At 35.3% G+C, this 15,319-nt stretch overlaps 2 protein-coding genes across 8 annotated transcripts in view; both read right to left on the bottom strand.

Moving 5' to 3' along the window:
• bowl (brother of odd with entrails limited) overlaps nucleotides 1–7,198 on the bottom strand; it is a 48,122-nt gene extending 40,924 nt beyond the window's left edge. The window contains exon 1 of the mRNA XM_028185597.2: nucleotides 7,055–7,198. The gene's annotated coding sequence lies outside the window, so the exon portion shown is untranslated. The remainder of the gene's footprint in view (nucleotides 1–7,054) is intronic.
• Nucleotides 7,199–13,194: 5,996 nt separating this feature from the next.
• Nucleotides 13,195–15,319, bottom strand: part of LOC114251302 (uncharacterized) — a 245,276-nt gene continuing 243,151 nt past the window's right edge. For all 7 annotated transcript variants that reach the window (XM_089739405.1, XM_089739413.1, XM_089739434.1 and 4 more), the window contains 2 exons: nucleotides 14,256–14,391; nucleotides 13,195–13,322 (listed from right to left, as the gene is read on the bottom strand). In XM_089739405.1, the coding sequence (XP_089595531.1) occupies nucleotides 13,271–13,322; nucleotides 14,256–14,391 (188 nt within the window). In that variant the 3' untranslated portion in view covers nucleotides 13,195–13,270. The remainder of the gene's footprint in view (nucleotides 13,323–14,255; nucleotides 14,392–15,319) is intronic.

Below are 15,319 nucleotides of genomic sequence, written 5' to 3'. Positions count from 1 at the left end.
CGAAAGAGCAACCGGTTGGCGGTGTATCGCGTCCCGACCCGGCAGGCTAGTTCTGGTCCAGTCCACTAACGGCATCGTCTGGGCGGCCTGACGGGCTGCCGTACCGAGACAACCGACGTTTCAGAGCGTCCTCGGGGTGAGCTGCGCCGTCTGGTTGTAGTGTTGACCGCGGTAGCCCCCCTTACCTCATCCGTGTTCTAACCTCGGAGTCGATCGGACGCTTGGGCGAAGAGTGTAGGGGAGTCGTTTAGTGGGTAGGGCACTAAAATTCTTTGGGCCCGCGGTCTGCTCCTAACACCTTGCAGATCGTCAAGTCCCACATACCCCGCGCGCCCCCTAGGCGCGGGGACCTCATAGGAGGATCGGCCCCCGGCCCGTAAAAAAAAATATGAGCTGCTATTAATGTAAACTAAGATAGACCGTATAGTACTTAAATTAAATGTGAAAATGAAATAGCAAATATTTCGTCCCCACGAAACGTAGTGATGTGGCATTAATATCTATGAAACACTGTTAATTACGTTCCCGTTGCGATCGAGTGTTTTATTCTGTAATCCAAAACCGCGATGGCCCGAATCTTGTTATTAGATATATTTTTACATTTTGTCTACAAATAAATTTTGATGAAATCTAAAAAATTTGTTAGATTTTAGAACACTTACTACCAATATGTTACTATGTAAATATTCCTATAAAATATTAGATTCGCTGTATTCAGGGTATCCTAGTTTGGAGAGCCAGTTGATTTAGTACCACTTGCGCCTAATGCTATTAATATGTTTTTTACAGCTAATCCACAATTTCTGTGGTATTTATTAATTACATTTAAATGCAAAATACACTTTACAGAACATGCAGGTAGGTTGTTATTTCCTTTTATAGAAATGGCGATTTTAAATGCCGTGTACGGGCCGACTAGACCACTAGGCCTTGGTTGGTATTCGCCACGTAATTGTCACCGCCCACTTTGAGACTTCATTATCAAAGTGAAATTATCACGGCTTATTTTCATTTCGTTATTTTATTTTTCGAATGTGAAACCAGGGTCCTGAAACTACGATACTTTAAGACAAATATTTTTGTTTTGTATGGAAACTAGCGACATCTTGTAGCGAATGCCCCTAAACTTATATGTTAAACGCAGAAAATATTAAAATGATAAATCATACAAGTCTTTATTTGTTATAGACAAATTTACTTAATTTCCTCAATTTGTGTTTTCTGAAAATTTACAAAATCCTTCATTAAAATAAAACATAAGATAGGTAAGGTTACTGACATCTACAGGAACAATGAGAAATTAATTGAAGCGAAGTCATCTAGTGGCCGACGCCCGTAAACATTTTTGCTGAGTGCTTGAGTTGCTTATCTATAACTAATTTAAGTGTATTTTCTATGTATCAAATGACGTTCCGTTAACAATCAAATGCCTACGTAATTATAAAAACATCGGAAATTAAAATAATAATTACTTTACGTAATTGTAATTTTAATTTTGTGACATGTAAATTGCTACGGAAAAACTAATGGAACCCTTTAAATCAGTGTTGATGAAAGCACTGCTTCAAATGAGCTACCAAAGTTTACGTGTGAAATTTTTAATCTTTAAGCCTTTGACCTAAAGGTCAAGATTTTTTTTATTGCTTAGATGTGTGGACGATCTCACAACCCACCTGGTGTGAAGTGGTTACTGGAGCCCATAGACATCTACAACGTAAATGTCACCACCCACCTTGAGATATAAATTCTAAGGTCTCAGTATAGTTACAACGGCTGCCCCACCCTTCAAACCGAAACGTATTACTGCTTCACGGCAGAAATAGGCGGGGCGGTGGTACCTACCTGTGCGGACTCACAAGAAGTCCTACCACGAGTAAACTACCACCAGTTTAGTGAGACAGGCAAAATCTGCAGATCATCAAGTCGTTAGACGCGGATACCTCGAAGGAGGTTCGGACCTCTGCCAAGACAAAAGGTCCTACCGCCAGTGAGCCCACCAAGACTTGGGTCATTGAATTTTATTTTAAGTGCACCTTACATTCCTACTTACTTAGTACAAATTTTTATATCCTTGAAGTAAAGTCGGCATCAAAAAACCTTATACATATCTAAATGGTGAAATTCAATTATTTCGGTAATCATAAACTGGACCGTTGATAAAATTACAAGAAATCGTAAAAAAATAACCTTTATTATAATACTCGATCCATTTAGCCGCCGCAAGGTGAACGATAAGCATCGGTTAGAGCATGCGATAAAGATAAGTTAGTGATAACGTTTGATGGCGTAGATTAACTACTATTTGCGGAACAATTAAAACCGGTATTCGACTCTACTGTGTTACAAATACTGAGTTATTTTGGGTCAGAGAATATTAATGATAATAATTTTAATCGTTACGGGGTACGCGAACTAGCCTCTTACTGACATTACTACTGATGCCTCACTAAAACGCATTGTCCGTGACATAAGAAAAATAAAAACATTTAATTCCGAATTAATTCAAGGCCTAAATAATTGTGTATTAATCATTGATCGAAAAGATGATGTAATAGAGTATTTTGAAGAGAACATAATCACTATTTTGCCCAAAAATATAATACATACAAATACGAACCCACAAATATGACATTTAAATAATTTCGCAGTATGGGCTTAGTTCCCTTTGCCTGTTCAACTGGACGAACAGAAGTTAAACATATTACAGGAATGTAACAGGAAATAAAGAGAAAATATTTTTGAATCAGTAGTCACGATTTTCATGATAAAATATATTTATTTTTATTAACAACAAAAATTACTAAGTTCATCAGCTATTTCGAAATCCTTCTTTCTATCCTTGTAGTGAACTACAAGGACAGAAAGACGAAACGACCGGCAGACAGACGGACAACAAAGTGGTTCTATAAGGGTTTCGTTTTAATATTTTTAGAACCGGATCCCTGATAAGGTAACACTTCAGTGGTAACATAAGTCGTCCGTGACCACGAAAACTGTATCCGAAACGTCAGAAATAATATAATGTTAAAAACAAACCAGAGATTAAACCGAAAACTTAACTCTGCCAATGCCGGTCTGAAGCCCGGATGAGAAAAGAGCAGGGTTGAGTTGGAGTTTGACCTTTCTACCGCAAAAAACAGTCAACGCCGAATGTCTGGTGGCGATAGCCGGGCCCAATTAAGGCTTCAGCGGCCTTGAAGAACTAAATCTCTTACAAAAGCACTGACGTGGTAGGACGCGGGATCCCACCATGTGTATTTTCCTGGGAAAGACTCATGAAGCCGCGACCCTCAGCATTGAGGATTATCGACGCAAGGAGGAGAAAAGAGGAGGAAACCGGAAAAGCAGTTTTAAATAAGCCTGCGTCTCGCGAAGACCGAAGAAATTACTAGTTAATTAAGTTAATGAGTATGATGCTACATGCCTCGCACACTATGCTAAGTTTTTTTATTTATTTAACCGACTATATGTGTTGAAATTATACTAGGCATTAATTAAATTTCGCGGCGTGTTTTGATCTCTGTTATAATTCAGAGAATATTTTACGATGACTATTAAAAAAAAAACAGTTTTGTATTAAATTGTATGCTAAGAGTTTTCGCAATTAATGTCCATATTTTTGGTAATTCAGATAGATTGGCTTTTTTCAGTGGTATCCGCAATAAATGTTTAGTACTATGAATGTATTATGATCTGCTAGTGGTGCTAGTGTTAAAAAAAATGGACCTTAACGCTATGAGATTACGTTGACTTTTGAATGAGGCTAGTGTTACTTCATATAAATCATATACCTGTTATGTTTTTTTAAATTGAACTTTACTCCAACGATATAGAGCTGCGTTTGTCTCTCGGCTATTTCGAAAACGTTTTGAAATGAACATGATTGGTTTTAGAATATGATTCGATTATCAGGAGTTAGGTAGGTTGTACGTTCACATAAGGAATTGAAACAGAAAAAATTTTTATTGCTTAGATGTGTGGACGATCTCACAACCCACCTGGTGTGAAGTGGTTACTGGAGCCCATAGACATCTACAACGTAAATGTCACCACCCACCTTGAGATATAAATTCTAAGGTCTCAGTATAGTTACAACGGCTGCCCCACCCTTCAAACCGAAACGTATTACTGCTTCACGGCAGAAATAGGCGGGGCGGTGGTACCTACCTGTGCGGACTCACAAGAAGTCCTACCACGAGTAAACTACCACCAGTTTAGTGAGACAGGCAAAATCTGCAGATCATCAAGTCGTTAGACGCGGATACCTCGAAGGAGGTTCGGACCTCTGCCAAGACAAAAGGTCCTACCGCCAGTGAGCCCACCAAGACTTGGGTCATTGAATTTTATTTTAAGTGCACCTTACATTCCTACTTACTTAGTACAAATTTTTATATCCTTGAAGTAAAGTCGGCATCAAAAAACCTTATACATATCTAAATGGTGAAATTCAATTATTTCGGTAATCATAAACTGGACCGTTGATAAAATTACAAGAAATCGTAAAAAAATAACCTTTATTATAATACTCGATCCATTTAGCCGCCGCAAGGTGAACGATAAGCATCGGTTAGAGCATGCGATAAAGATAAGTTAGTGATAACGTTTGATGGCGTAGATTAACTACTATTTGCGGAACAATTAAAACCGGTATTCGACTCTACTGTGTTACAAATACTGAGTTATTTTGGGTCAGAGAATATTAATGATAATAATTTTAATCGTTACGGGGTACGCGAACTAGCCTCTTACTGACATTACTACTGATGCCTCACTAAAACGCATTGTCCGTGACATAAGAAAAATAAAAACATTTAATTCCGAATTAATTCAAGGCCTAAATAATTGTGTATTAATCATTGATCGAAAAGATGATGTAATAGAGTATTTTGAAGAGAACATAATCACTATTTTGCCCAAAAATATAATACATACAAATACGAACCCACAAATATGACATTTAAATAATTTCGCAGTATGGGCTTAGTTCCCTTTGCCTGTTCAACTGGACGAACAGAAGTTAAACATATTACAGGAATGTAACAGGAAATAAAGAGAAAATATTTTTGAATCAGTAGTCACGATTTTCATGATAAAATATATTTATTTTTATTAACAACAAAAATTACTAAGTTCATCAGCTATTTCGAAATCCTTCTTTCTATCCTTGTAGTGAACTACAAGGACAGAAAGACGAAACGACCGGCAGACAGACGGACAACAAAGTGGTTCTATAAGGGTTTCGTTTTAATATTTTTAGAACCGGATCCCTGATAAGGTAACACTTCAGTGGTAACATAAGTCGTCCGTGACCACGAAAACTGTATCCGAAACGTCAGAAATAATATAATGTTAAAAACAAACCAGAGATTAAACCGAAAACTTAACTCTGCCAATGCCGGTCTGAAGCCCGGATGAGAAAAGAGCAGGGTTGAGTTGGAGTTTGACCTTTCTACCGCAAAAAACAGTCAACGCCGAATGTCTGGTGGCGATAGCCGGGCCCAATTAAGGCTTCAGCGGCCTTGAAGAACTAAATCTCTTACAAAAGCACTGACGTGGTAGGACGCGGGATCCCACCATGTGTATTTTCCTGGGAAAGACTCATGAAGCCGCGACCCTCAGCATTGAGGATTATCGACGCAAGGAGGAGAAAAGAGGAGGAAACCGGAAAAGCAGTTTTAAATAAGCCTGCGTCTCGCGAAGACCGAAGAAATTACTAGTTAATTAAGTTAATGAGTATGATGCTACATGCCTCGCACACTATGCTAAGTTTTTTTATTTATTTAACCGACTATATGTGTTGAAATTATACTAGGCATTAATTAAATTTCGCGGCGTGTTTTGATCTCTGTTATAATTCAGAGAATATTTTACGATGACTATTAAAAAAAAAACAGTTTTGTATTAAATTGTATGCTAAGAGTTTTCGCAATTAATGTCCATATTTTTGGTAATTCAGATAGATTGGCTTTTTTCAGTGGTATCCGCAATAAATGTTTAGTACTATGAATGTATTATGATCTGCTAGTGGTGCTAGTGTTAAAAAAAATGGACCTTAACGCTATGAGATTACGTTGACTTTTGAATGAGGCTAGTGTTACTTCATATAAATCATATACCTGTTATGTTTTTTTAAATTGAACTTTACTCCAACGATATAGAGCTGCGTTTGTCTCTCGGCTATTTCGAAAACGTTTTGAAATGAACATGATTGGTTTTAGAATATGATTCGATTATCAGGAGTTAGGTAGGTTGTACGTTCACATAAGGAATTGAAACAGAAAAAATGTTGTTTTAAAAATAAAAACTACCTATATATATCAATATCATATTGAATTTAAGTCAACTTTTTATTTATTGCTTGGATGGGTGGACGAGCTCACAGCCCACCTGGTGTTAAGTGGTCTAAGGTTAAGGTCACTTCTGAATTGCAATTAAAAAAATTAAATTTGTGTCACTTTATATCTCAAGTACAGATAGATGAGTTTTACATCGAGATGATCAGTGCTTGTACACCTCCTACATAAAGCATTGTTTTGCGATCTGTTCTACTGTTTATTTAAATAAATTATGCTAAATTATGATTTGTAAATCTTTCAGACTCATACTTTTTCAAACCAAGATAAATATCACTAATATATCTTGGATTGAAAAAGTATGAGACAATACAAGGAAATATATCATCAAAAACAATTTTTGCGCTAACAATTATTCTGTTAAAACACATTAACTATCAAACACAATGCTGCTACTAGTTAATTAGTCAGCGTTGAACACAGTGGCAGGAAATGTTGAGTAAACACCGCCGTAAAATATACAAGAATAACGTTTTAAACCGCAGACCCCTTCGTTCTCAGAATTGTATTCAAAGCATCTGTTCGGAAACGAATTAATAATATCAAAAAAAAAAAAACAGAAAAAAAAAACACGGAAAGGAGCACTCGTCAAACGCATGACCCGATAAAACAGGTAGCGACCGAAGAGCACCATGCCTACCCAATTTATTCCACATCCGTTGCATTAAATTACCCGATACGCATAAAAAAAATATACTCACAAGTCGTCACTGAGCTATCGATCATGCGCGGGCTCAACCCTCCGTCGCTCAGGTAGTCCAGACTCAACACACTGCGGTACCGCATCCACAATGGGCGTTCATTGCAATTTTTTGTCACATTTCACAGTCAAACCGCAGTGGCACAGGTGAATAGGAGATTAGTGGGAGTGCACACAATAATAGAAGCACTGTACAGGCCATAAAACAGTTAATAGAAACGTTAAACGAATTTCGTTAACGGCACGATTACCTGTCGCCAGTGTAAGCGCTAACACAATTTACACGGATCCGTAAGTTAAATTCACTGTAATCCGCTGATAGTTTTTACGCTGATGTACACACCAGTGTTTTTTTTTTCTAATTGTTTTGATTGGTTGAGCCGTGACAGAAGCTGCGCATGCGCATGCGGCGCGCGACTGGTAGGAGGCGAACGCGCGTACTACCGCCGGCGAAGGCAGTAGCGCTCCTGTGGCGTCCCCTCCCTCGTCCCGCAGCCTGACCGAAGCCTCCGCGCCGTTTTTACTTTGGCAGCGATAAAAAAAAGGGAAAGATATCAGACATCAGTCGGTTTGTTTATTTTTCGTGTTAGTAGCTTATAAGTCGTGTAAATTAACACCGCCCTCAGATTTTGTATCGAACTTGAATTTCGACCGTGAACGCTAATTGATAACGTTTTTAATTCTTTTTATTCCTTTCATTCTTTCGTTATTCATTAAGCTTGTGTCAGGAGGAACGTGGAATTGATGCGGACAATTTCAAAAATATGTCCAAAAAAAAAAACACAAATAAACAATTATTTATAAAAAGATGTGTGGTGTCGTGGGACACAGGATAGGAACGAAGTTCCTTATTAAAAAAATAGTAATTTTAAGTTCTATTCGAGGTATAAATAAAATAAAACTGGAGGTTTCGCAACAACCCACGGCCATTCGGTAACGTGCGAACTTATTGTGGTACACTTCATTCCCGGTTGTTTGCATAAGAGTTAGTGTATTGCGCAAACGAACGCTCTGAGATCTGAGTTATTTTCTGTACGTTATTACAAAGTTAAGTCGTAAACTGTGTGCATTACTAATAAAAATCTTACGTTACGGACGTTTTTTCCCGGTTAGGGTACCCCTCCGCATCGTCCCATAAGGAACTTCGTTCCAAAAAACAATCAAAGACATTATTATTTATTTGCATCTCTTTATTACAACGAAATCTATTGGTACAGTCACGTAAATATTTAAAAATTTATCCATCATAATTCTCATGCTCATAACGCTTCTCTATTCTATAAATAAATACATCTCTATATTTTCGGGAATAGATAAATTTGTCATAATTTATTTATAATCGGATTGGCACGGGTTTTCGGCATTTGAGGGTTGAATGTAGTTCACACCTTATTTACTGAACACATTACAATAACTATACGATACACAGATAAAACTATTAATAATAAACTATGCATAATATTTTTAACGTGCATTTTAATTTGCGATAAAGTCTTGTTGAAATAAAATACTTCTCAACAATTTTATTTATTTAAACATTAACTATAAATACGACACTACTCTAAAAGCATTCGTTTTGAATTTTTCTTGTATTTTTTTTTTTAATCAAGTCTTTTATTTTATTATTTTAAATATATTTGAGCTTTACATAACTTTTATTTACATTTTCTAATGTTATATATTTTTTAGTTACGATAATCATTTTTAATGCGCACTTTAAGTCACCTAGAATGGACCACGATCTAACAATGATGTAAATATCTAAAGATTAATGTTTTCTATATAATTCTTATATATTTAAAATAATTAAAAAAATACAAAGAATTTTACGAGTCACTTACCAAAAATTATTAAAAAAATTCACAACACTGATTATAAATTTGAAACATTCAGAATTATAATATGTTATAATATGTACGAATTACAATTATTTTATACAACAGATTTTATATTTGATTAAATACTATAGAAAAAAATGTATAATTTATATCTGCGTCTTTGGTAAAATAAATGATTTTTTGATAAATATATTCTATGATGTACGACCTAATCTAATTAATATAAATTTTTTACAATTAATATTTATTTAATAGGAATATCTTTTAGAACGATATTTATATGGATGCTGGTTTTCAGTCATTAATATTCTGCATTTATAATTAATACATGTTATTTTTACCAAACATCAAATGACATAGTTCTTATAATTCATGATCTCATAAATATTTATTATATAATATAATTTGCGAATCTGATAAACGCAGTAAACATGCACATTTTTTTCTGTAAATAACTTTAAACAGGCAATATTTTAGAGTTCATTACTTTTATTTCGATGCGTCGTTTTCCATATGATACAATTATTATAATATGTAATGCAATATTGATTTTATTTTCGGACTCAATTAACAAAATGTCTATTATCTGATAGTTACGATTATTTTCAAGCAGCCTTTTTGGTTATACTTTGTTCGGGGAATTTGAAATTGATCGAAAAAATTGATTGAATTATGAAATTTCAATAGAAACTTGTAAATGAAAAAACTTTTCAAGAATTTCTGTAAGTTAAACGGCTGTCTAGAAGAGATCGCTTTTACCGATAAGACCGCCTATTGTACAAATGTATCTGCTTGTTGGCTGTTTTTTAATGTTAATTGTATTTTGGTGTGCAATAAAGTGTATTCTCTCTATAAATAATTATATCCCGTGGGTCAAGCTACATTTGACAAACTATAGCGTGTCTTCTAACACCGTACGCAGTACAGGATCTTTAGCATTTGAGGATAATTTAGTCCCTATCTATTTATATAACAAATAACTGGTTTTTATTAAGATGAAATGCGAGTTGAGTATTGTATGTTTCGTTCCGATTACCAAAATTTGAGTAAATATTCTTAAGCCATACGATTTAATTTACTACTGCAAAATTCATAAATAAACATCGCTATGCATAAACATGGTTCCAATGATAATATATATGTATATCTAATATATTTATTGTATATGGGAAGCAGAGATATGCTAAAATTGTTTGCCGCTTAGACAAACGAGGGAAACCAAATAAAAGCATAATCTATACTAATATTATAAAGAGGAAAGATTTGTTTATTTCTTTGTATTGGCTCCGAAACTACTGAACCGATTTGAAAAAATCTTTCACTGCTTGGAAGCTACACTATTCCCGAGTGACATAGGCTATAATCTATTTTGAAAAAAATTTAGGGATCCTTACTATAACTCCAATAATGTAACCCAAGGTGTAAAAAAAATACCTAAAATATTCTTTTCATCGCGTGCCCTGCGAAAACTATTGATGATAGACTAAAATAATGTACTACGACTTTGTAGAACACATTATTATTTACTTTTATTATTATACTATTATTTTATTTAAAAAAATAAAACAACGTCAAATATCGTTGAAATTTTTGTAAAAGACACGAGCGGAGCCGGAGCGGGCCGCTTGTATTTAATATAAATAATAATAATATTCCTTAAGTAATCTTTGAAACTGATATAATCGGCTCAGCTTTGGGGGAGTAAACAGGCAAATAGTAGAATTAATGCTCTATTAGAAGATACTGATAGAAAAAATGGGAATTGAAAATTTGTCAAAAATCTATTCGTCACATTCCACGAGAATAACTTTTTTGCGCTCAAGAGCACTTGAAGGAGTATTTAGTTAACTATCACAACTACACTAGTTTCTTTCTTGGATGTTTCTCATTTCAGAATGAGCTATCGGTCGATAGTTTGGAGCTGGAGATGACGTCATAGATCTAGGACTGAGGATACTTACTTCAGGGCTACCGTAAACAACCATAAACATTACATAATAGCAGGTGTCTCTATTTTTATTATGTAGAGCGCATGCGCTTGGTAAACAAGGCGGAAAGTATTCAATAGGATTTTGATTGTAACAAACGGTTAACCCAAATTTATAATTCTCTAACACCGACAATTTAGTTCTACGTACTTTATGAAAAAAAAAAGATAAATTTATTAAAAACTGTATTGTATTTAAGTTATTGTTTTATGTATGTTTATTTATATGTATTTTTCATTTTACATTTGACTTTTATTTATTTATTTTTTCAAAGCTTAGTTTAACAGTCATGCTTTAATACCTTTTATATTGTACACTTTTCCCTTCTTATACATCGTATTTCTCTCTGCTAATGGTTTGCTGGAAGAAAACTCATGAATGAGTTTACCACGCCTTTGTACATAGTATTTAGACATTCTTTAAATCTGTTTTTATTTTATTTTCTTTTTGTGTATAATATGTATAAAATAAAAATCTAAATTGAATTTACTGCATCTCTATATATCAATAACGTGAAGAAAGCTAAAAGCTCGCCCCGAATTGGACACCTCTTTTGCATTTCAAGTCGGCGAAATATATATTACCACAAAAGTATTGATCGGTAACCTAATAATTACATAAATGTGTGGTTTATGTTGCTAATGCATTTAAGGACAAAAAAATTCAACCTTAGTGCTACTTTCAAAATGTTGACCCTAAATTATTTTTATTACCTTTGATAATATTGATTAAAAAATAGCATGTACACTTTTATATAATATATAGTAATTCTTGGACAAAATTAAATATTCAAATAACAAATCTTCTCTTAGCGTTTTATCAAACAACTTGGGTATAAATTAGGACGGGATTGTCGCGATGTAATAATTCCATTCCTGTTATAAACCTTAAGAATAGTTCACACGGAGTCGCCAGAATAAATAAAAAACACATTCTTCCTTTTGGAAATTAGTGCAGGTTTTGAAGTTTGAGACACGAAGAGGTTTTATTTATTTATCGTATGGCATTCGTTTACACTGCGTGGTTATAATTTAAATTTACAGTTTGTGAAATAATCGATAGCTTCTTCTGTTACATTTTTGAGATCTTCCACTTGGCCTGCGAATTTCGTTAGTGGGCATTCCATGACAATGTGGCGCATAGTTTGCTCTGGTCGATAGAGGTGTCGATTGAATATATTCAATCTACCACGTTTTAAGACAGGGCAAAACCTTTACTATTTTGTCTTCATTACTAATAATAACAATAATAATTTGTTTTATTACACAGTGAATATAATATAATAAAACAATATTACTTAGTTGGTATGGGAAAACAATTGTTCAGTGAAAATAGAATACAAATAGAAATACACACACGAGTTTTGTAAAATAGTTTTCGTGAACTTTTTTATACCGTATGAATTCGTGGAAACTAAACTAGTTTAAGGAAGCTTACTTAGGTTACAGAGCTTTTAGAAATCACGATATGCTTATGAATACCAAGGAATACGATAATCATGACCCAATTCTATTTTACAATGTTATGATTTACGATTTTCTGTTTGAAGGGCGGGGCAGTCTGCAATACAACGGAGAGTTGGACCTCACGACTCAAGGTGGGAGACGGCATTGACATTGTGATGACTATTGCCTGCAGTAATCATTTAAAACTAGATGGACCGTGAGGTTATTCAATTGTTAAAACAATAAATACTTTAGGAGAAACACTTTTACAATTTATTTAACTAAAAATATCACTGCAATGAGACCTTGAGAGCGTCCTGTGTTTTAAATAGGCAACCTTGAAATTACTGCTACGTGCTCATACTGCATAAAACCATTCTCAGTTTAAATAATTAATGCACTGTACTGCAAATACTGTAATAGTATATTTCCTGAAAATGGGGTTGATATATTTTTAACGCGAATCGTTGGAACTAAAACTAAAATGCATCACGGGAATAATTAGATCGGAAATTTGACGCAGACGTTACGCTAATATTAATTGCATTCATAAAAATATGCCGCCTAGTACAAACAACCAATATCGCGTTCAATAAATTAACTAATAATATGTAAATTGGCATTTTCAGCCACGGAGGAAAAAGGTAGCATATATTTTTTGGCTTAAGTCGTATTTATATGTTTGTATATTTTTTATTGAGGTCCCGATTTTTTTCATTTTTTGGATATATTCCTTAAAGAAATAGCTTGGATATCTAATAAAAAATTGAGACGTATGCATCTAATATTTCGTAATATTATTTTTTTATTATTACTTAATTACGTATTGTAAATAGAATTGGATCATCAAAATGAAATAAGAAATAAATGTGAAGGGGAGACAAATTATTTATTCGAAAGAAAACTATAAATAATGAAAAACTTCGTTGAAAACGAGCTGTTTCCGTCAACCGGCTTTCATCCATCGGTCTATTGAATACTCCAGAGCAGCCATCCACCTGAGAAATAAAAAGGTTTAAAAGTACCCGGATAGGATTTACTGGTGGTAGGACCTCTTGTGAGTCCGCGCTGGTTGGTACCACCACCCTGCCTATTTCTGTCGTGAAGCAGTAATGCGCTTCGGTTTGAAGGATGGGGCAGGCGTTGGGGCAGCTTCAGACCTTAGAACTTGTATCTCAAGGTGGATGGCGCATTTACGTTGTAGATGTCTATGGGCTCCAGTAACCACTTAACCCCAGGTGGGCTGTGAGCTCGTCCACCCATCTAAGTAATAAAAAAAAGGCCGAGAGGCTTACGGCTAGTAATCACTGTAACTTCTTGACGTCGCAATGTGACTGTCGTCAATTACTTCAGGACATGAGTTCGAACTTCCATTTTTTATTACGATACGACTCGCTGATCTGTCGCAATAACAAAAGTAAATCAATCGGTTCTAATGGTTGTACCTCCTTTATTTTCATTGCTTATATGGGTGGACGAGCTTACAGCCCACCTGGTGTTAAGTGGTTACTGGAGCCGATAGACATCTACAACGTAAATGCGCTACCCACCTTGAGATATACGTTCTAAGGTCTCAGTATAGTTACAACGGCTGCTCTACCCTTCAAACCGAAACGCATTACTGCTTCACGGCAGAAATAGGCGGGATGGTGGTACCTACCCGTGCGGACTCACAAGAGGTCCTACCGCCAGTAAAAATTTATTAAAAAAAATATATTAAATTAAAAAAAGGTATTTCGTATTCCCTTCGAATGAATTGAGGCTTTTTTTTTACACTACCTATTCGCTGGTAGTCTAGGGGGCTATTCCAGCTACGCTTTGACGGGTAGGTGAGTTCACGGGCTCAACCGGAAAGGCTCTGCATCATCAGGTAGCTTCTAGAATTATGATGACTGTAAACCAGTTTGGTAAGTCAAAAAAATAAAACTTACCTTTTCCTATCCATTTCTGATTCGGTATGGAAGTAAAAGTGCCTTTGCTTAGGTTCGGTGGGCATCACTTCGAATGCATATTTCTTTCCGCCCGGGGCGCAGGTCTGTATTCTGTAGCCGTGAAGACAAGCCATCCCTAATAGTGAAGTAGACATTTCGCATTCAGTCAAAAATTTATTTAAATTTATCGATTGTCTCTTTCCAAATATTAATGTGTAATATTTATCGCCTAGTACTATATTCGTTAATTAGTTATCTGTTTTTATATTTATTTAATCTACCTATACGCTGCTAGCCTAATAGGCTGTGGCAGTTTCGCACAGTTAAGTAGGTGAACTCACGGGCTCAACCTGAGAGAATTTGCTAACATTAGCCCTACCATTGCTTACGAAACCCTAGCCAGAGCAGTGCTTCGTAGAATCTACCACCGGATCGTAATCGTCGCCCACTGAGATAATCCGACGGGAAACTAAGTGTGCTGTGTCTATGGGTTACTTATCAGTAATTAAATCGGAACGAGGGTACTATATGCCACACAAACACACGACTGAATTCTGTATTGGATTGTGGCGTTTTATTATGCGTAAGCCGGAACGCACGAGATGTGAAAAAAAGAATATAGTCTGTGACACCAGACCTTTTTACCGCCAAATATGAAAAACATAAAAATAATTTAAAAAGTGTTAAATAACTAATTTAATGTAATTACTTTATGCCGCTATATCAATAAAATTTATATTGTTTCAACTGTGGTGTTAATTACATAAAACACGACTTTACAGCGAAAGAAAGATGGGACTCTATATGAACTCCCTCAGGATTCAGTCGCAAAACAATCGCCCAATCCCTTTCGATCGGAGAGCATCACGTAACGTAACGTAACGTAACATAACGTAACGTGTAACGCACACTGTAAACTTGAGTCCAAAGTCCAAACTTCATTTAGGTTAGGAGCTCCCAAACTTATTTCATCTGCTGCCCACTTTGAGAATAATTTGTTTTGTAGCGCCCCCATTTTTTCACCTACTTAAAAATCACTATAGCGAGAGCTCAGTCGGTGTCTA

Source organism: Bombyx mandarina, chromosome 03 (genome assembly GCF_030267445.1).
Source record: "Bombyx mandarina strain Sakado chromosome 03, ASM3026744v2".
NCBI classification, from domain to species: domain Eukaryota; kingdom Metazoa; phylum Arthropoda; class Insecta; order Lepidoptera; family Bombycidae; genus Bombyx; species Bombyx mandarina.
This window is presented reverse-complemented; position numbering and strand designations above follow the sequence as displayed.